General features: G+C 33.8%; 2 protein-coding genes across 2 annotated transcripts in view; both read right to left on the bottom strand.

Annotated features, from left to right (window-relative positions):
- Positions 1-2,909, bottom strand: part of LOC118194891 (uncharacterized) — a 54,453-nt gene extending 51,544 nt beyond the window's left edge. The window contains exon 1 of the mRNA XM_035366097.2: positions 2,480-2,909. Coding sequence (XP_035221988.2) covers positions 2,480-2,527 — 48 coding nt within the window. The 5' untranslated portion in view covers positions 2,528-2,909. The remainder of the gene's footprint in view (positions 1-2,479) is intronic.
- An 8,952-nt stretch (positions 2,910-11,861) lies between these two features.
- The window catches only part of LOC118204957 (SRSF protein kinase 3-like), a 63,052-nt gene continuing 53,249 nt past the window's right edge, over positions 11,862-21,664 (bottom strand). The window contains exons 14-15 of the mRNA XM_085824357.1: positions 14,704-14,866; positions 11,862-13,921 (exon numbers count right to left, since the gene is read on the bottom strand). Coding sequence (XP_085680483.1) covers positions 13,737-13,921; positions 14,704-14,866 — 348 coding nt within the window. The 3' untranslated portion in view covers positions 11,862-13,736. The remainder of the gene's footprint in view (positions 13,922-14,703; positions 14,867-21,664) is intronic.

Here is a 21,664-nt window from a genome sequence, read left to right as displayed (position 1 = left end):
AAATACTTTTTCGCAATCAGGTAATTTCATATATATTCTTTTTACCGGGTTTAAAGATTGAGAAAATTGTCATGTATTTTCGTGAAATTTTTCTAATTTATGAGAAAAAAGCAGTGTACATGGATATAGTGAAGAGTGTGCGCAATGCCATTTTTGTGCAATTCTGGGATGTTTTTTTAAGTAAAAATAAATCGGTGTGTACATGGTTTATGTGTATGTGTTATTTTGAAAAACGCGTAAGGAGTATGGTATTGGGCACTTTTTCCCAATTTTGCAGTGAATATTTGTCATGATTAAGCAGTTTTGTTTGATAAAATTTCTAGCATAAGTGTAATTCGGCTAGTAGATTGTTGGAAGGAGTGTTCAGTAGATAAAAAGAAAAGAAACATGTCTTTACTTCGTGAAGACAAAATGGCGGCGGGGGAAAAAAAATAGAGGGTTGCTGCAGGAGAGTTGGTTGCCAAATTTTTGCCAAAAAATCGCCAAGTTACCATAATGTAAAGATCAACCGAAATTTTATGTAACAAAACTGCTTAATCATGACAAATATTAACTGCAAAATTGGGAAAAAGTGCACAATCGCAAACTCCTTGCGCGTTTTTCAGAATAGCACATACACATAAACCATTTACACGTTGACTTATTTTTACTTAAAAAACCATCCCAGAATTGCACAAAAATGGCATTGCACACACTCTTAACTTTATCTATCTACACAGCTATTTTTTCATAAAGTACAAAAATTCGCACGAAAATGCAAAAAAATTCTGTGAATCTTTAAACTCGGTAAAAAGCACATATACGAAATTACCTGATCGCGAAAAAGTACATACCCTTTCCAAGGATGAACATTTCCACGTATAAAATAAATAAAATATCCAAAAACTTTTACCTCTAAATTATCTATTATATTATAAACGTCACCTATGAATTCATACCTCAAACATTACAAATGGTTACAAATACTTAGTGTCAAATATTGAAATTATTTCCATGCACGTTTACTTCCACTGAAACGTATACCAAATTCCTACAAACATATAATTCACAAAATAACTATCATTTAATTAAAATATAATTAAATTCAAAAACACTACTTAAAATATAAATAAGCACATACATTAAATTAATAAAAATTAGCTTACAATCCTAATTTCTTTAAACTAAATCATTGCTAATAACAATTTTCCAATAATACCATATTACTTTATTTACTCCTTACATTTAGAACAATGCATAAAAATAATATCCTCAAATAATTAAAAATACTAACTTACCTAATCTTCTTCAGAATCTTGATTACATCGCCGATAAACTTTTCTTATTTCCTCCGCTAAATAAAAAGCAAGCGTATGTGCGCCTGTTTCAGAATCTTTAAAATCATACTTATAGTTCACAGCAAAGTACCAGGTAAAATAAATAACTTAATAAAACATCTTTACTTCTATCTTGCACAACCTTAAAAAAACACTTATTACTATCCCTTTCAATCCCACTAAATACCCATTTCGAATTCACTTTAGTTAGGGATATGGGATCCAAAAATTAACCAACACTGTTTCACACAACACAGAATAAAGCTAAATACAAAATTTCCAGATTTTTTCCAGATTTCCCCCCTTTTCCGATTAAAGAACTGTAATTCGTCCATTAATGTCACATGACATATCTCATGATCTCTCTTTCCCTCACACAAAATAATGCGTAATCGGAACTGAGTACTTTTCACATTATTACCAGAGTCCTAGGTAGTAACCTTTATCGCCTCCAAAATGTCACCAAACTACCAGTGAAGAAGATTAGGTAAGTAACCATATTCCAAAGATCAGCCGAATCGCCCACTTATTTTGGCGTATTATGTTTGACACTTTTTACAAGAGTAAGAAAAATTGAATTTTTGTCAATTTCTTTTAACTTTTTAAGTGAAGTGAAAATACATCGATGTGTACATGGATAAAGTCAAGGGAGTGCGTAATGCCTAATTTGTGCAATTTTCTGATTCTTTTTAAGTGAAAATAGGACGCTGTGTACATGGATACTGAGTTTGTGCAATTCTTAAAAACGTGCCAAACAGTGGGTGATTCTGCACTTTCCCCTTACATTCTACGACTGAGTAGAACAGCTCCAAACATTTACAATCACAATATTAGATTAATTTAAAGTCTATGTAAGAGGTTTAATATTATAGTAAAACATTATAGTACTAGACTATAGTTGATATTATAATATTAGATGTATTAAATTAATTTAAAGTTTATATTAAATACAGCTTCCCTTCTTTAACAACAATTAATCCAAGAAACATAATCAATCTAATATTTTAATTTCAAAGACAAAAATTCAGAGTCAGCCTTAAAATGAAATTTAAATTACTAACTAACGAATTCATTCTGCGGATTTAAAGCTTCTCATTTAACATTTAAAACATATAACAAGTTATATTACGACGCATTAAGCGGTTAAAAAGTCAGTTTCTTACTTTTGACTGGAATAAAAGCAGCAGCGAAGTAGCGTTTGTCACTGTCATATTCCTTCCAAACAAATTTGATCATGCGTTTCGAACAAAATCTTGAAAAATATATTTAATTCCAAAAACACAGGAAAGCCACTTTTGTAACAAGGGAGAAACTACTCTCAGTAAAGTTAAATGCATTAAAAATGCTTATATTTAGTACTCTGAAACGATGCATCAAAAGAGTTAGAAACGAATTAAATAAAATTAATATGAAGACATCTGAAAAAAAACTCAAATCTTGCATGAAAATCGAATGTTTTCTACCGTCATTTGAATTATATAAATATCGAACACAGCTATGCGAAACCGCATACAGTTGAATAAGATAATAACAATCTACAACAAATAAAAATTAACATTCACAAATTGTAATCTTGTAAATAAAAAGCACAACTTTCTTGTTACTCATACGGATATGGATTTTCAGCCTGGTGGAAAAAAATCAAGATAAGACACAAAGTGCAAAAAACCTTAAACATGAAACATGAAGCTTTTGTGGAAATAGCTGGTATTACCTAGCTAAGTGGCTACTATCATTTTATGGCTTACAATTTTCATTTAAAGCTCAGGAAAAATAAAAGTAGCAGTATTCCAATACATAACTACAACTATACTTGCTCTCCAGAAATGGTCAAGGGATTTATGCCATTCTTGTAAATGCCATGTCACTTACGTAACTGTCTGAACTTTTTATTTTATTACAATAAGGTATTTTCCCGTCACCTTTTAAGATCCTATTTACCTTACGCGCTCATTCTTTCCATATCACGTTATTCCTTCTTGGAGTCCCCCCACCAGCAGCCGACTGTAAAATTGTTGAATTATGGTGGTTCGGTCTGAAGTTCGAATCCCGGCGAAACGGCTGCATGCATGAGCGTTTTCATGGTTTTCTTTATGTTTAACATACATATGAGACAATTTTCCTTAGAAAGTCCTACAATAAACCATCTCTCTCGTTAGGCAGGTAGCCTTCGAGGGCTTTTCCATAATCAAATAAACCAAACTAATCCTTCTTGATTTCGCTACCCATATAAGTGTGTTTTTAAAATAAACCCCCTTGCAGCTCTCTAACATATGAAGAACAGGACTACGGATTATACCCTATTTTCTCACCAGCTCGTTCAGATTTTCATTTTTTCGTATCCTGGATATGCAGAGTCTCCCAGAACGACTTACATCTTCAGTTGAATCTCGACCAACACTGAACATAGAACACAGTCAACACCGACTCTACTAGTGGAATGGGGCTGTGTAGGAGAGTCGGTGTTGATACAGCCCCGTTGCATAACGACGGTTTTCGATAGGCATGCTTTTCCATGCACATTCTTCCTTCTCCGACGAATGTCTACCGATTTTTGTCCTTCGGCAGCCAAAAAAATAATAATAACGGCACGTTGGCTTGTTTGGAGGCATTTGGTAATAACGTCTCCATTAATAACGTTCGAAAATTTTCCATACAATCTTCGGAAGTAGAGGAATGGCAAAGTCATTTCATGCCAAGATGACGGTGTTTATAGAATTTCATCGGCAACAAGCTAATTAGTATATGTACTGCAGGAACGTCTCAAATGGAAATTTTTTGACAGCCTGTTCTAAATGTATATGTATTTTTCGAGTTCTGGAAAGAGAGTGGGGATGATCTTCGAGCAATTGTGAAAAAGATGTGCAGATTAAAAAAAAAAAAAAAAAAAAAAGTTGGGAACCACTGCTTAGTTTTAGAGAACGTTAGCGACGTTCTTGGGATGGCAATTTCATCTCGCCATCCCTTTCCGAGAATCCTCCCGGAGTTGAAAACTGCTTTATTGCAGGAGTGGGACCGACTGCCACAGAGACTTTTTAGTTACCTTCTGTTTAGTATATCGTCACGTTACGTGCCCTGTCTGTGAGAGACCATACCCCATATTAGATCTGTGCATTAGTTTTTCAAAATTCCGACATAATGTATAAATTCTCTTGAAACTGCATGCGAATGTATACTCACGGCAGTTTAGAAACTGTCAAGTGCTCTTTGCGGATTTATGAATAGCCGTGTCATCTGCAGATTTAGCTATTTTTGAACTGAGAAGCTCAAGCAGGTCATTTACGTAGATATTAAAAGTGGATAAGTTCTACTACGGATCCTTGCGTAATTTCCTTGAATTTACTTATTATTCAAAAGTATATTTCCTATTCGTACTTGAAAAGTTCTGTTTTGACGTAATATGAGGCGGTTTGAACACAATTGATTGCAACTGGATATCGTATTCAGTTTATATGTATGGCCAGCATGCCATATATGGTCAAATGCGTTCTAAAAATCGAGATAGCGATGGTCGAGCGAGTGTATAGAATGCACTCACAGAATTTTCCTACGCTGGGAAGTATGGTCCGTGTTAGCTATTTGTCTTGCTAAGACTTTTCCCCAGCTTAAAAAACGTTATAATGATTGCACACTTATATTTTTTCTGCGAAGTAGTTTCATTTCAAGCAAAAATTCATATTTTTAATAAACACAATATATTTCCAAGGGATATCCTGAGTGCATGGTTACTGGTTTATGGTATCTTTGAGCCTTTTCAAGTGTTTAATTTTTACTGGGGCAGGGAATGGACATAGATTTTGTTTTTCAGTTTTAAACTTTTACCAAAATTTTCATTTTCTTTTCCAAAAGTCTGGTCACAGCTGAGGTATGGTTTGAAGGTTTTTTTTTTTTCAAACTCTTGACCCTAATGGCACGGTGACGTTGCTGCCACATTGAAAACGTGTCACACTATGACGGTCTCAATATCACAGTGAATTGTAGGCATGGCCTTATGTCCATTTTTTGTGACCTCACACTGTGATGTTCATGAACCTTATAAGAAATAGACCAACCCAAATGGGTTTTTTTCCTCGTCTGACGCGTTCCCAGCTGTCACCTTGATCACATCCGGAGGAGTAGGGACGACTTACAGAAATTTAACAGTGATTGCCTAAGCCTTAGGTTGCCTATTGCAGCGTGTATAATTGTCAAGAGAAAGCCGGTTGTAGCGCCTCATTTCACAAATTAGAATTTCTCCATATTTTTATTTTTGAAACTGAGATTGATTTTTTAAAAATTTAGCATATCATCAAGCATAATTAGAGTTCCAAATAATTATAAAGCCATTGCACGCTTTCAGGGCTGGATATTTTTTTAGCTTTTCCTATGCTGTAAGGAAATTTGTAACTACTTGTAGAAAATAATATTTTAAATGTGAACTAATAGAAAATTTCAAACAAGCAATTTTCTCTTGCAATTTTTATGCTTTTTATTGGTGTAAATTAATATTAAAATATTCAAAAACGAATTTTTGAAAGTTTTGTTTAAAATTCTAAATTGTGCTGCTTTTTTTAAAATTATAGATGAGTATTATAGCACAATTTCTATAAAGGAATTTTATTTCAACTATATTTCATAATACATCATAGTGATAAACACTTTTGACCCCTTAATTTTTATACATTTAATTCTAATATTAAAATTGCATTTAACCATAATAATTAATTTTGCTTGTATTTTCTAGTGATTATTTTTTAAATTTATTTTTAGTTCTGCTTAAGATTTTTAAAATTTACTGTTAATTTAATTTATTAGCTCGAAGTGGCATTTTGCGCTGTTTCACCATAAATGTCCGTATCTCCTTGCAAATTATTGTTACCAAATATTATCGCCCTGTATTATATTTAAAGAATTTAAATAATGAAGAATGTGCATGAATACATGTATGTTTCTCACACTGTGACAAAAACGATGGTATCTAAAGCCATCAAATTTTGAATAATGCAATCCTCCACCAGAACATGGGCATCTGGACGGCCAAATTTCGAATTTGTTTTAATCTTTTTCAGATTTTGTAAAACTTTTAACGAATTTTTGATTGACAAACTCAACGAGTTCAAAGCGAGCATTGGTAACACAGTACAGAAAATAACATTTTTATCTCCAGTGTGGAAAATCTAAAGATATGCTGTTTTCAAATGTATGTGGTTTACGGGCGAAGAACATGATATTCAATAAATATAGGTAACACACAAAATGTTACAAAAAAAGGTTCCTTTTGGACATAATATATAAAATCTGAGTGCTTCTACATTTTATCTTTATTTCCCTCCCTTCATTACACTCAGAAAAATTTTATGCTCCGAATTTTATAAATTACTAAAATAAATAATCCACTTTAATGTTAATGATGATATAATCAAACATATGATCGTTTTGTAATGTTATTACAATTTTGAAAATCACTGTCTGAAAATGTTCATTAAATTTATTAAAAAATGATCAGATCTTGGTTTAATTTTACCTTATTTATTTCAAAGCATCATGTACAATCAATCTTATTTACTTTTACTTTATTTTTACACAAAATTAAGTTCATAAATTTTGAGCTCAGAGTTTTTACCGTTGTACCAAAGTAAAGATATTTGTACAAGAATTACACGTGAAAAAAATGCTTTAATCAGATATATTAAATCCTATTTGAAAAAAAACTGTGACTTTCATAATCTCATTATATAACGTATCACATTTAATAATTAAAAACAGTTATGTGATACGCCATAGGTTTAAGTAAACCAGATCGTCCCTACTCTTTCTTGCGGACATGTCGGTGACATGCGCTCCACCCACTGGGTTAGTCTATCTCTTATAAGGTCCATGGTGATGTTCATGTGAGTCATGCTGTGGCATTTATGCGACGTCGTAGTGTAACATGGAAGTCACATTGCGACATTGTTATGATGTCACACTGTGATGTTGATGCATAGACATGTCCGTAATACTCGAAACTGTTAAAAATATTGAATATAAGCATGTGAAATTTTCTAATCGTATGAGATTGTAAGGTTTATCTTAATTTTTCTAACAGTTAATTTTTAGTTAAAAGTTACTTCCCTTAATTTCAGCTTACAAATTCGAGGCAGAACGTATTTTCAGAATCGCGGTTGAATGCAAATGAGGAGAAGTATTTAACTGTGAGGTTCTACTGATTTTTTCAGAGCTAGAGATTCTGATCAGCGTGCGTTAGCCTTTTGGCGATACTATCTCCCAAGCTATTATTACACTCGGTGGTACTTTAGACCTTTAATAGTTTCGTCGTTTGTCAGCGTTAAGGGGCCAACTCTGTTACAATTTTGATAACTTCGGCTATATTCTTTTAGTTAAGATTAATTAAGTTTTATTTCTTAGTTTCCTGAGTTCAAGACCGAGTGGAGGCTTTGTAAACTCCAAGAAAGAAGTCATCTGTTAAACTTTATTTGGAATAATAAAGGGTATTTAACGCTTCTCGACTTCTTTTCTCTGCCTACTGAAGTAAAGCGATTATTCGCCTAGCAGTTCTCAACGTTCCAGACGCATTGCAGTTACATCCCCGGTTTGGAACCCTACATTTGCGCCCGAAAAATTTTCATTGACCCCTCTGACCTTTTAAGTCCTTCAGATGTCAACAAATCCGATGGAAGGATTCAGACGTATCGTAGAAACTATGAGAGCTGCAATGAAACCAACAGCAACTTTCGATGGATAAGGCTCAGTAAAGACATTCCTCGAGCCAGCTGGACCTGCATTTCACTCTCTATTCGGTAAACCAGCTACAGAAAATTACGATAGCGACGAGGAATTTAAAAGGTTAAGCTCTGAGCTGGTACAAAGGAATTGGTAAATTTTTGTTAGAGAACCCAAGTTTGGAGACGTACAGAAGGGAATATTTCAAGACAGCATTGTTAAAAGCATTTCCAGTCATGAAGGACCATGCAAAGCTAGAAGCAGAACTGTTTAGCAAATATCAAATGAGTTTTGATGATTTAACGGAATTCATCTTAAGAAAAATTCAAGTTTTAGTCTATTATACGGGAAGAGGCCTGATAGCAAACTTATTGAGGTGATTTTACCGCGCCTACTACCGTCAGCTCAAGACTTTCTTGAAGTCTGGAATCTGCAAACATTAGAAAACCTCTTCCAGCTTGCGGTGAAGTTCCAAAGCAGAAGAAACGCAGACAATGCATGTACAAATAATTTTCGACAAGATTCAAGATTTCCTCCGCAGAAAAAAATCGCAAGTTTAGCAGAGTGCATATCGGCAGTACGGCACTGGAATGGGATCTTTTGCGACAACCAGAATATAGCCCTGACATCGCTCCTTCGGACTTCTACCTTTTTTCACACCTGCAGATACATTTTGCTGGTGCTATCTCTCATTCTGCAGATGACATCCGAAATGAGGTTGATTTGTTTTTGGACTCGCGGCCTGGGCTGAAGGCTTTGAAAAACTACCAAAATGTTGGCAGAAAATCATAGATTTGGGTAGCGACTGCACTAAATGTACTGATTTCATGTTTTTCCCCCTAACTTTATTAAGAACATTTTTTGGCAGAAAACTTTCGTTAAAACCAGATATTAATAGTTTGAATTAATAACATTTATATATAACTTCATATGGTATACACAAAAAATACTGTTCTGTGGACCAAGAAAAGTTCATGATTTTAGTCATGAATCTTGAAAAGCGAGTTTCCAAATCAAAATTTGATCCTTTTCATTAAATTTCATAATGAAAAGTATGATAAAATACCATGCAAATTAATGGGCAGGTGTCCTTTAAAATGTTTATTCTGCTCTAAACATATTAGCAGATTACGTTTCTAGTAAAAACCATGCAGGATAAAAATATAATTCAGCACCACCTTCTGAGCAGTTATCAAAACTGCTACAAAATATAAAAAAACAAATAAGAATATAAATCAAAACATTATGTTTATTCTTGAAAGTAAGCTTTAATTCTAATATGTGATTTTTTTGCTTGACTGTTGGCAAAATCTTCGATGATATTCTCAATGACTAACTCATTTTCTGTTTTGTAAACAGCATGGTAACATCCAAGGTCTCATCTATAAATTCTTAATAAAATTTTACTCAAGAAACTTCTCTTCCAATTATTAATCTTAACAGCTATAAAAAATTGTGGCTGCATTAAAATATTTGGAAACTAGTTTTATTAATTTTAGAAAAAAATCCAGTGTTCTAAGGAATTTCTTTAATGTCTCTCTTACATCTTGTATACTTCTTTCAACAAAAATAAAAATTTTGAAATCTTTTTCCTTCAATCAGGAATTTTTTATCAAGGTCACTATAATCATGATGTCTTCTTCTATTGGGAAGGAAGATGAACACAGCCTTTTTTATAATACTTTTTCATTCCATTTTATGTTTGGCCAAGGTATTCCAATTGGTAATTTAAATACTACTTAAAGTTAGTATTAATACAGTCAACCTGTTTAACCTTGAGCCTTTTTTTGACTCATTCTCTTACTGGTTTATGGTTAAAAAACAGTTCATTCAGCAAATTTCATGTGTTAAATTTTAATGTATTCAATTATACTACTTTTTAATATATTTATAACATTTATTTTTATATTTGTCACAACAAGTCATCAATGTTTACAGCACCAAAAATGTTTCTTAGGATTTTCCTTCAAAAATAGTTAAATGAGTTTTTTATACCTTAGTTAAAGTACGAAACAGGCACAAAAGACAGTCATATCTTATATATGACTATATTTGATACAAATATATGATATCTATATCAAATATAGTTTTGTGAGTTTACTTTTAAGCCAAAACAAACAAAACTAATCAATAATTAAATTTTAATTTCCTATTTAAAGGTATTAATCATGATTATTTAGTATTAGAATTTATCATTTAAATAATTCAATGAGCAAGGAAGACATGGCAAGAATAAGCTGCTGCAAATTTTTTAGATACGAGAAAATATAAAATCATGTATTCAGCTAGCGGATTATGATTACAACAGCATACATTTTCTCTTTCTCCTAATAATCAAATTATTACAATATGAACATAATGAGTGCAAAATATGGAATTATCTCTAATAAAGCTTGGTCACCCGACACATTATTCATGCATAGAGCTAGGATGAATCCTATCACATTCTCAAATCTCTCTTGAGTTCTTAAAATAATAATAATAATAATAATAAAAGAAAATTTTAAATTACGTCCAAAAGGGCATTTTTGTAACATTTTGTGTGTTACCTTTATTTATTAAATACCACTTAAACCATAAAATTCAGTTCAAGAGCAATATTGCAAAATAATTTTAAATTTAGCATATCTTTAGAATTTCCGATTTATAGTCTCACATGCTGGAGGTAAAAATGTTTTTTCTGCACAACGCTATCATGGCTCGCTTTGAAATCATTGAGTTTGTTAATCAAAAATTCGTTTAAAGTTTTACAAAATATGAAATCAATAATAAAACAAATTCCAAATTTGGGCTTCCAGATGCCGATATTCGCAGTACGATTACATCATTCAAAATTTGATGGCTCTCTCCGTTGTTTTATCACAATGTGAGACACATAAATTTATGCAGATTCTTCATTATTTAATTTCTTCAAATATAATACAGGGCGATAATATTTGGTGGCAACAGTTTAAAATGTGAAACAGACATTCAGAGTGATTCAATGCAAAATCTCAGAACGAAAATAATAGTCCCTCAGGGACAAAGCCCTTTTGGACTAAAAAAACTGAAAACTAAACTAAATAAATAAATAAATAAAATACATGTATGTTATGACATAAGTGAAATTTAGTAAATGAAGAATTTAATTAAAAGTCTTGAAATCTAAGGTTCATTTTATAATATACTTCAGCAATCATTTGAATTTGTTATTTTTCTAGAATCTTTTTTCAATGAAGCAAAGAAATGGACAGATTCCTGTTCAAATACTAATTTCATTTGGTTATTTTACAGCAGGACACATGAAAAATGAGCGCTGCCTTCACAGGACTCTTTCCTAGATCTCTTGAATATGTGCTGAGTGTACTACTGTTTCATGATGGAAGGAGGGAGAAAATACCTAACAGGATTACTTTCAAGAATTAACACAGACAAATATTATATATGAAATTCTAAATTCTCTTTAAAAACTGAAAAGTATGGCCATCAAGGCCACCGCATATTGACAATATATAGGATACAGTTTCAGTGAAAATACAGAATCAGCACTAAATTTGCAGGACCATTCCCCCTTAAAAAAAAAAAAAAAAAAAAAAAAAAAAGAGCATTTCTATTGGGCATCAATAAACACAATGTGTCACACGATGAATTAAAAATAGTAACTATTTTTTAGATTTAAAATCGGGAAGTTTTACAAAAGTTAAAAAAAAGTGTAAACTTTCGCATCTTAAAAACTTTTTTAAGACCTGAATTCTATGAATACACCCACACAAACCTCCCTCCCCCCTCTCTCTATACACACATATTTAACTTTATTATATAAAATACAAATTATCATTAAATGGTTCATGACACACACAAAAATAATTTTGAGCCACAGCTGTTTATTACTAGAAATTTCTAAGCTACAAAGGATAACAAATTTTTCTTTTAAACAAATGTGCATACCTTAAAGGACTGCTGCAGTAAAATTAATTTACATATAAATATACATACAAAATAATATTAACTGATATTGCAATGAATAATGATGGTGCTTTGAAGTCTATGACTAAAATACCACACAGTACACATGCATACAAATATGCATTAGCATTTATACTTTTAACCTCAATTCAGCAACAATTTTTAACAGTTGCAACATTTTGTTTTAAATGAATCAACAGTCATTAAATTTAACACATACAATTAACTAAAATATTAATTACAGAAGACACAAAAATTCCTGTATATCACCTCTTCCAGAACTTTCTTTTTCACATAACTATACTAGAACTATATCATTCATATATTACAATATGAAGCATGTAAGGGAAAATGTCGTCATACAACATACTGATAAAGTTTCCCTAATGAATTCTTCTTTTGCACTTACTAATAACTACATTTCTTTATAAGAAAATATAGTTAGAATGTTTTGAATTTAAAAAAAAGCCTATGATTTTGAACAAAACTAAGATGATAGTAAAAATCTGAAAGTAAACCCAAATTAAATTATGCTTGAAATTTCTTTTATACTATATTTTTTACATACCAAAAACACAATTACATACTATACAAAATGCTTGGCATTCTTTTATAAACAGACCTCAGTCACTGATGAGATTCTGAATTTTTGACAATTTGAAGGCATAGGGAAGATGAAAATCTCATAATCAACTGAAAAACATTTACATACTTACACATCACCGTACTTACGTAAACCAAATAAGATACAAAAACAGAAAAATTTATTGAAAACTTCTTTTACACAGAATTCAATGAAATGTCACAGTACAACTTTTAAGCTAGCATAATAAGTCAAAACTAGTCTGACATGAAAAATTTATGAAATCACAAAAAATATTTATTTTTTAAATAAAGTTTATAATAAACATATTGGAAAATTCAAACTTACGTCATATTAACTTGATAATTAGAGGCACACTGAAGTTTTAAAATCAGTATTACTTTGATTCAGACTACTGATACACTTTCAAATAAATATATCACTTAGATATCCGAAAGAATTCTGACATAAAAGGATAAGACTTGCATTTCATGACATATAATAATAAAAGTTTATCCTCCCTAAACATTAATTTGCAGAATTTTTTCAAACCTGTCACCACCAATATTATTTTATGAGAACATTTCAACTTAAGCAAAAATAAAAACCACTTTTAAGCAGAATACCTCACGAAAGTATTCAGTTATGGAAGCAATTAATTAGCATTTAGATATTTTAAATAACAAACATTTATTAAAAAAATCCACTAATGTAAGATATAAAAACTTTTTTTATTTTAAGTCAAATTCAGCTGCAGTACCGGAATCAAAACTTTACTTATAATTCCTCCCTAAATAAATTATGAAGATAAAAATGAAGGCACAAAAACAAATGAAAATATAAATGAAACTTGTCGCACAAATGAGACACATTAAAAAATTCAATCAAAACTGTTAACCATCGTACATCATGTATGATCCCTGTAGCTAACAACTATGAAAGCTACTTGATTAGCAATTGCTTCATTTTTACTCATAATGTTAAAATTGACCATTATCTGTCCTATATAGATAATGCAAAACACATCTGTTTCATAATTGTTTAGATCTAAATTTTATTATTATTCAAAATGAAAAATCTATGACAAATAACATGTACAAATGATTAAGTTGATTTAATGCCAGAAGAAATGCATGACTTTCATTAGTTCTTTGAATTTAGAGGTAAAAGGAGCTAAATTTTTCTGGAAGTCATGAAGCCAACCAAGGATGTTTTAAGCAGTCAGAAGCTTTAGCACGTTCATTCGGATCAAAGGCTAGCATAGGAATTAAAAAGTCTGTAAATGCCTGAGCATCAACAGGATCCCATTCATATTTTTCTGTTAGTACATCATACAGTCCCCAAGGCTTCAACTTAGTTATGTGTCGTAGCTCACCTAAATAAAAGATGAGTTTAAAATATATTATTAAACAAAACAAATTATTCAACAATAATAGCATTACAAATATCAGTTTACAAGCAAATATACTACATGATTAAACGTATCAGGACATTTTAACAAGTCAGTTCATTACAAATATGTAACAAACAGGTGCTGATTATCCTTTTGCTATGGTGGCAATGGTGTTCTATTAGCAAGATTATTTATAGATTTTTGGAATGCTAGAGAAGAAAATGGCATTACACAGCAAAAAATCAGTTTTCTTATTGATGTAGGACAGCATGACCTAGGATTATGCCAGAGTTCGAATTAAGTCTGTTTGTTGAATTTTTACTTCAGCAGAGTCTACAAATCTAAGAAATTCACTAACATGCACAACCCTTCATCACACAATGAGTGGATTAAAGGAATTCTACTTTATCTTGGAAAGAGCATTCTTACACACAGATCAATAAATTTTTTACATAGTTTAATTACATGCATTAAAGAGATATTAATGTACATTTTGAACTAGTTAAACTTGTATCTCTGTATTCAGTTGCAAAGATTCATTGCTGCAACAAATATAATTATTTCCTTGTATGAATTTTTAACTTAGCACACTCTACAGATTAAACAACAGGTTTTTACAAAACATAATTGCAGATTAATAAAAATTTAATAACATAAAATGAATTTATGAATTTTGAAGACCCATTTGTTACTTACAGGAACTTTAAATGTTTTAACCACTTTTGGATAATAAAATCTTCAAAGAGAAGACAATAAAGAATTACCTTTTTTATTGAAAAATTCTCGTGAATATTTTCCTGAAAATGCAATATGCTTTGGTATGTCGCCTAGAAGTTCAATAATATGTGCTAAGTGATCTTCATCCCTTGAATAATCTTCACCTGAATGAGGCTCAAACAGATAATCACCAGTAGCCAATTCAAAAGCCTATATTAATAATATATAATTATATTAATTATGCATAATATGAAATTAAAATATTAGTACTGACGTACTATGTTGGCTACCTTGGCAACACTTGCCGATAACAATCTTCATTGGAGTTTTTTGGTTTATGTTTATAAATTCTTTTAAAAATAAAAAACCTAATTATAAAGAGAGAAAATGTATCCTCTAAATCCTTCACACACACTTCAAGCATATAATTATTCAATTCAATTACAGTCTTATCGGATAAATCCTGCTGATGTTTGCACCATTTAATGGACGACTGTCTTCAAACCATATACCAGTTCGGACACCAAACTTTTGTTGACAATTTTTGACATTGCATCGCCAATAAAATCCTGAATTAAAACTTCATATCATGGTCATTTTTACAAACGCGTTCTTTGGATAAAATTTTAGCCTCTCTGAAAAACTCTACCGCTTCTTCATTTGAAGGAAGTTGGAAAATGTTGATATCCATTGGGAGAAAAATAATCACAAAAAGTTTCACGTGTTTTAAACTAAACCTAATAATTTGTGTAAATGTAGCAAAAAAAAAAAAAAAAAAAAAAAAAAGTGTGGTAATAGCAAGTGCGGGATAATACTCTTTATTTTAGTGCCCTCTATAACCTATGCTAAGGTTAACCTGTTTAACCTACAAGGATCGCCAGTTTTGGTGAGATATCTAGGTAGTCATCATAATATTAAGTACCAAAATATTTTTAACAAATAAAAGAAAACCTTTATTAGAAAAAAGAGGAAAAAAATATGAAACTTAATTTTAATCTTTCTCTACCTCTAATTAATTATTTCTTACTGAGGTATAACTTAAAATTAATAAGATCTCATACCACAAATAGTCATCGCATAACCCTGAAATCAGGCTACTTCCAAAACAGGAAAACAGATTTTATCCCTTAATGTAACTCTATTTGCATCAGTAAATAAATACTCGAGTCCAAAACTTGTCATTTCACTCCAAATACTTAATGCTGTTTGTAGCGATCTCACAGGACTATATTTCTTGAAAGGCGCACCTCGGATGAAGACATAGGAGAGCAGGTGGTGATGCGTCTCGAGGAGAGGAGAAAGCAGACAGGCGTCGCCAGATTACACTTACTCTGAACTTGATGCTGTGAGGTACGCGATAAAACGCTATCGTAAGTTTCGATTTAAAAATGCTATAATGTTTACCTATGCGCTTAAAGTAATTTGTATTAAATAAATTCTAGCTTGGATATGAAAAAGTTGCTTCTTATTTTATAAAGTTTTATTAAGCCTTCTGATATATTTAGTACAAGAAACCCCCCTAAATTGATGACCCGGTGTCGCAGCACGCACATGGACTGAAAATGGGGAATCTTCTTCCATCGACGAAGCACGAGGCTTGAATGAACTTTACCTCATCGGAACTTACAACTAGTCAGTTTCTCTTCTGAAATATTCGATTTATTTGATGAAATGGAAAATAACAGCAGAGATCAAGCCACTGGAAATATAGCACATGTAGCGGTGAAAGCTCCTCCCTTCTGGCGAGCAAATCCAGAAATCTGGTTCCGGCAGATGGAAAGCCAGTTCATGCTGGCCGGTGTAACGGTGGAGTGCACGAAATTTCACCACGCAGTTTCCGCTTTACAACCTGAGGAGTTAGCGGTTGTTGGAGATATTATTCTTAACCCTCCAGCCGAGGCTCCATATACGGCGATAAAACCCGTCTGTGTATGCAATATGCAGATACAGAGGAACAGCGGCTCCGAGACCTCATTTCCAGAACGCAGCTTGGCGACAAAAAACCGTCATGCCTCTTACTGGAGATGCAAAGTAAGGCTGGCTCATGAATGAGTGAGGATCTTCTTAAATCGTTTTTCTTGCAACGTCTGCCGACGCATGCACAACAGATTCTAGCCATTTCCAGTGACAAGTTAGCTGAGATGGCCGATTGTATCATGGCAGCCACCAGAAACAGTGCTTCAGTGTTTGAAGTAAAAACGGACGACTCTGCGCTAAAAGAATTAGTAATGGATATTTCATCTCGCCTTTCTCGGATGGAAACACGTTCCAGACCGCGTTCAACCCAACGAGAGCAGCAGCAGCAGAATAAAAGAGGCCGTTCATCAAGCTGCCAACGACAAGGTAATAGAGAGCACTGCTGGTACCATCAGCGTTTCAAAGAAAAACCTACCAAGTGCACAAAACCCTGCACCTTCCAGGCGGAAAACTAGTGCTGCCGTCACTCGACTCTTCGGGTGACGGCAGAACCGAGATTTATCGTTTATACTTTTCAGATAAATCCACAGCATCAAAATATCTGATTCATATGGGAGCAGATGTCTCAGTAGTTCCGCCCACAATTACGAAGCGCAATCAGCCACCCGCCAAGTGTCAACTTTTTGCTGCAAATGGGACTACAATACCTACTTTTGGACAAAAACTTATTAAATTAGACTTATCTTTATGTAGGGAATTTCATTGACCGCTTATCATCGCTGCCGTCTCTCAACCTATTATTGGAGCTGACTTTCTTCGTCACTTTGGATTACTGGTTGATATTCGTCAAGGATGTTTGGTGGATCCACTTACCTAACTATGTTCCAAAGGAACTGTGACTACAAACGATATAACTCACATTAAGGCCGTGAAAGGAGATACTAAATTTCACCAACTGCTTGCCGAATTTCCTGCGCTTACAGAAACTAGTTCAACGTCGCGAAAAATTAAACACGGCATAACTCACTGTATTGAGACTAGAGGCCCACATGTGTTTTCACGGCCGTGCAGACTTTCAGCCGATAAGCTTAAAGCAGCCAAACAACAATTCCAGTACCTAGTTGAAACCAGAATCTGCAGACCCCCCAAAAGCTGCTGGTCATCCCCTCTGCACATGGTGACCAAAAGCAATGGAGATTGGAGGCCATGTGGGGATTATAGGAAATTAAATAGTGTCACTATTCCAGATCGGTATCCTGTTCCTCATATACAAGACTGTTTTCAAGTGTTAGATATGAAGCGGATATTTTTAACTCTGGATTTGGAAAAAGCTTACCATCAGATTCCCGTGCGAGAAGATATGCCAAAAACAGCCGTTTCTACACCATTCGGTCTTTTCGAATATTTATTCATGCCATTCGGGTTATCGAATGCTGCGGCTACATTCCAGAGGTTTATTCATCACGTTCTCAGCGGACTGGACTTTTGCATCATACTTTGATGATGTATTGGTAGCATCTGAAAATGACACCCAGCACATGCAACATCTTAAGATGGTGTTCCAGCGATTCACGGATTATGGAGTAGTGCTAAATGCAGCTAAATGTGTCTTGGGTAAATCAACTGTGAAATTTCTAGGACATATGATAATGCCCGATGGTATCACTCCTTTGCTAGAGAAAGTTTCAGCAATTGTGAATTTCCCAAAACCACAAACTGTAAAAGAACTTAGGCATTCTCTGGCTATCTGCAACTTTTACTGTCGTTTTATTCTGCAAGCTGATAAAACTCAAGCAATACTCAATACGTACCTAAAAGAAGCGACGAAAAACGACATAAGACCAATCGAATGGACGGAAGTAACCACAAATGCATTTGAGAAATGTAAGAAAGATCTGTCAGACGCGACGATCTTGTACCATCCTTCATCAGAGGTCCCACTCACAATTGTAGTTGATGCTTCTGACACAGCTATGGGTGCAGCTCTTCAACAACAAGTTGAAAAAGGATGGCAACCTTTTGCTTTTTACTCAAAAAAATTATCTCCAACACAACAGAGATACAGTGCATATGATAGAGAGCTCCTCGCATCATATATGGCCATAAAGCACTTTTGACATATGGTCGAAGGAAGTAATTTCGATTTATTCACAGACCACAAACCGCTTACATTTGCATTTCGGCAAAAAGTAGATAAATGCTCTCCATTACAACTAAGACAACTGGACTTTATCAGCCAATTTACGACTGATAGTGGATGCGCTGTCTCGGATTCATATAGCTACTATTAGCACACTTTCTGCTATCGACTATTACCAGTTTGCCAAGGAGCAGGAAAATGATGCAGAATTGCAAATTATTTTATCAGGAAATTCGACTACCTCCTTAGTGCTGAAGCCCCTCCCTATTTCACAGCCGCCAGTTATTCTGCATTTTGATATCTCCACTGGTCGCATTCGCCCTTTCGTTCCACATTCATTTCGTCGAGCAGTGTTTAGCAGCCTTCACTCTCTCTCATACCCAGGAGTAAAAGCCTCAGTAAAGCTGATTGACTAAAGATTTGTTTGGCCTTCAATGAAAGCGGATGTCGCATCTTGGGCTGAGTGCTTACAGTGTCAGAAATCTTAAGTGACACGCCATACTAAAAGTAAAATTGGTGTTTTTGTGCCACCTAGTGAACGTGCACATTGATCTCGTAGGACCTCTCCCTCCATCCGAAGGCTTTCGATACTGTCTCGCATGTGTCAATCGTTTTTCTAAATGGCCAGAGGCATTTCTGTTAGCAGATATATCCGCACAGACTGTTGCAGCTGCCTTCTACGCAGGTTGGATCTCCATATTTGGATCCCAACTACGGCTAACTACCGATCAGGGAAGGCAGTTTGAATCATCACTCTTCGATGCACTAACCAAGTTCCTGGGCACAGCTCGACACCGCACAACTCCATACCATCCGTCTGCAAATGGCCAAGTTGAAAGATTTCACAGGCAGCTGAAATCTGCAATCATGGCACACAGCAATAATCAGTGGACTGCTGTATTGCCTACAATTTTATTAGGATTCAGAGCCACTTGGAAGGATGATCTACAAGCAACCACAGCAAAAATGGTGTACGGAACTTCAATTTGCCTACCAGGAGAATTCCTGTGCCCTACTCCAGAAACCCCAGACCCAGTGACTTTTGTCGGAAAGCTTCACGAATCTATGCAACGCCTCCTACCTCCTACAAATCAACCTCACGGCGAGCAAGCGGTATTCGTCAGCAAAGACTTAACCACCTGCAGTCATGTTTTTCTTCGAATGGATGTAGTGAAAAGAAGCCTTCAGCAGCCTTATGAAGTGCTCAGTCGAGGCGACAAAGTTGTTACAATTTCGATACAGGGAAAAGCTAAAACAGTAAGCATCGATAGGATTAAACCAGCATATGTCACAAGAAAAGATGCTGAAGACTCAGAGCCAGCAAACAATCGCAGAACTTCCCCCCCCCCAAACAGAGGATTCACCAGCAAAATCGGAAATTCCTACGCCGCCAACAGATGTTACTGCACCAAACTGTGAATCACCGGCAATGGTAACTCGCTCAGGCCGACGTGTACGATTCAGTTCCCGGCATAGCTAAAATCTTACTATCGCCGGTGGGTGGCTGCCTGTAGCGATCTCACAGGACTATATTTCTTGAAAGCAGCACCTCGGATGAAGATATAGGAAAGCAGGTGGTGATGCGTCTCGAGGAGAGGAGAAAGCAGACAGGCATTGCCAGATTACACTTACTCTGAACTTGATGCTGTGAGGTACGCGATAAAACGCTCTCGTAAGTTTCTATTTCAAAATGCTGTAATGTTTACCTATGCGCTTAAGTAATTTGTATTAAAGGACTTTTACTGTACTATTGGAATTTTCTTTCAATTACCCAAGTTTTATATTCTTCACAGGTCACGTCAGTTGGGAATGTTACATTTCCGTATCTAAATTTTTTTCTGCTTCATCTGAAAAATTGGCATGTCTAACTCTTCTCTATCTTTTCTGAGAAGCAATTCCAAATACATTTAACAGATGTGGTTCACACACACACACACACACAAAAATTGTCATCTTTGCTCATCTGCTCTTGCATCTGTATTTTCCATGCTATGAAGATTTCATAATTCTGTTTCACAGGCATAATATCCTTGTACTGTCATAATAATTTCTTGATTGCAAGTTTAAATTACGGACAGAGTAATATTTTCTAGACTGAATACAACTTGGATATGCTTTAGAGAGACCTGCTATTTTATGCTGCGAAGCTGCTAATAAAAAAGATGGCATTATTCAGTCTTAAGAGTCATCCAATACTGTACATTACAGTTTTAATGCAACTGCATCTATTCAATTAACTTGTTTATTCCTCTCTATAATTAAAGAAAGGTTAAAAAAAGAAAATGTTTAAAATTAAATAAAAAAAAGTTATTTAAACGAAAAACTGTCCTATTTAGTACCTTCATAATTAAATGACTAGCCAATTATAATAAATGATGAAGTCTTAATGTGTTTCTATACCTTCAATTCAATACTAATAGCTGAATGATTATATTAACAAAGATCTTCCTAAGAAATGACTACAGCACAAGTTTGGTCATTTAATTGAAAGTAATTAAAAAGTGTTTTTATTTATCAAAGATATAAGGGGAGAAAACAATGATATAATTTAATGACCTATTTCTAAATCTATGGGGGATAACGGCAGAGTACACAGATGAAAGACAAAATGTAATCACTAGCCAAAAGATATATTTTTATCAGATTTTATGATTTCTCTAGTATATTATTTATACTTAAAATTATTACAAACAAAGGAAATATTACTGAAGGAATATTCTGTTAAACAATACCAATAACTCAAGAATTTCTTAGAAATTGAGTGCTTCAGAAGAAATGTTTTGAGAAGGACAATATACCATCGAGCATCCATTGTAATGGCCATGTTCACCTCATTTTCAAAGAAATATGCCTGAATAATCACAAACTACACACCACAGAATTTCTACATCATACCATCACAGTGCTACTGTGAAAAAGATGCTGACAAAGCTAATGTGCAATTTCTACAG

Source organism: Stegodyphus dumicola, chromosome 9 (genome assembly GCF_044657685.1).
Source record: "Stegodyphus dumicola isolate Sdum_Otavi_A_Nest chromosome 9, ASM4465768v1".
In the NCBI taxonomy this organism is placed as follows: Eukaryota; Metazoa; Arthropoda; class Arachnida; order Araneae; family Eresidae; genus Stegodyphus; species Stegodyphus dumicola.
Note: the sequence above shows the minus strand (reverse complement) of the source record. Positions and strands in the feature narration are given on the sequence as shown.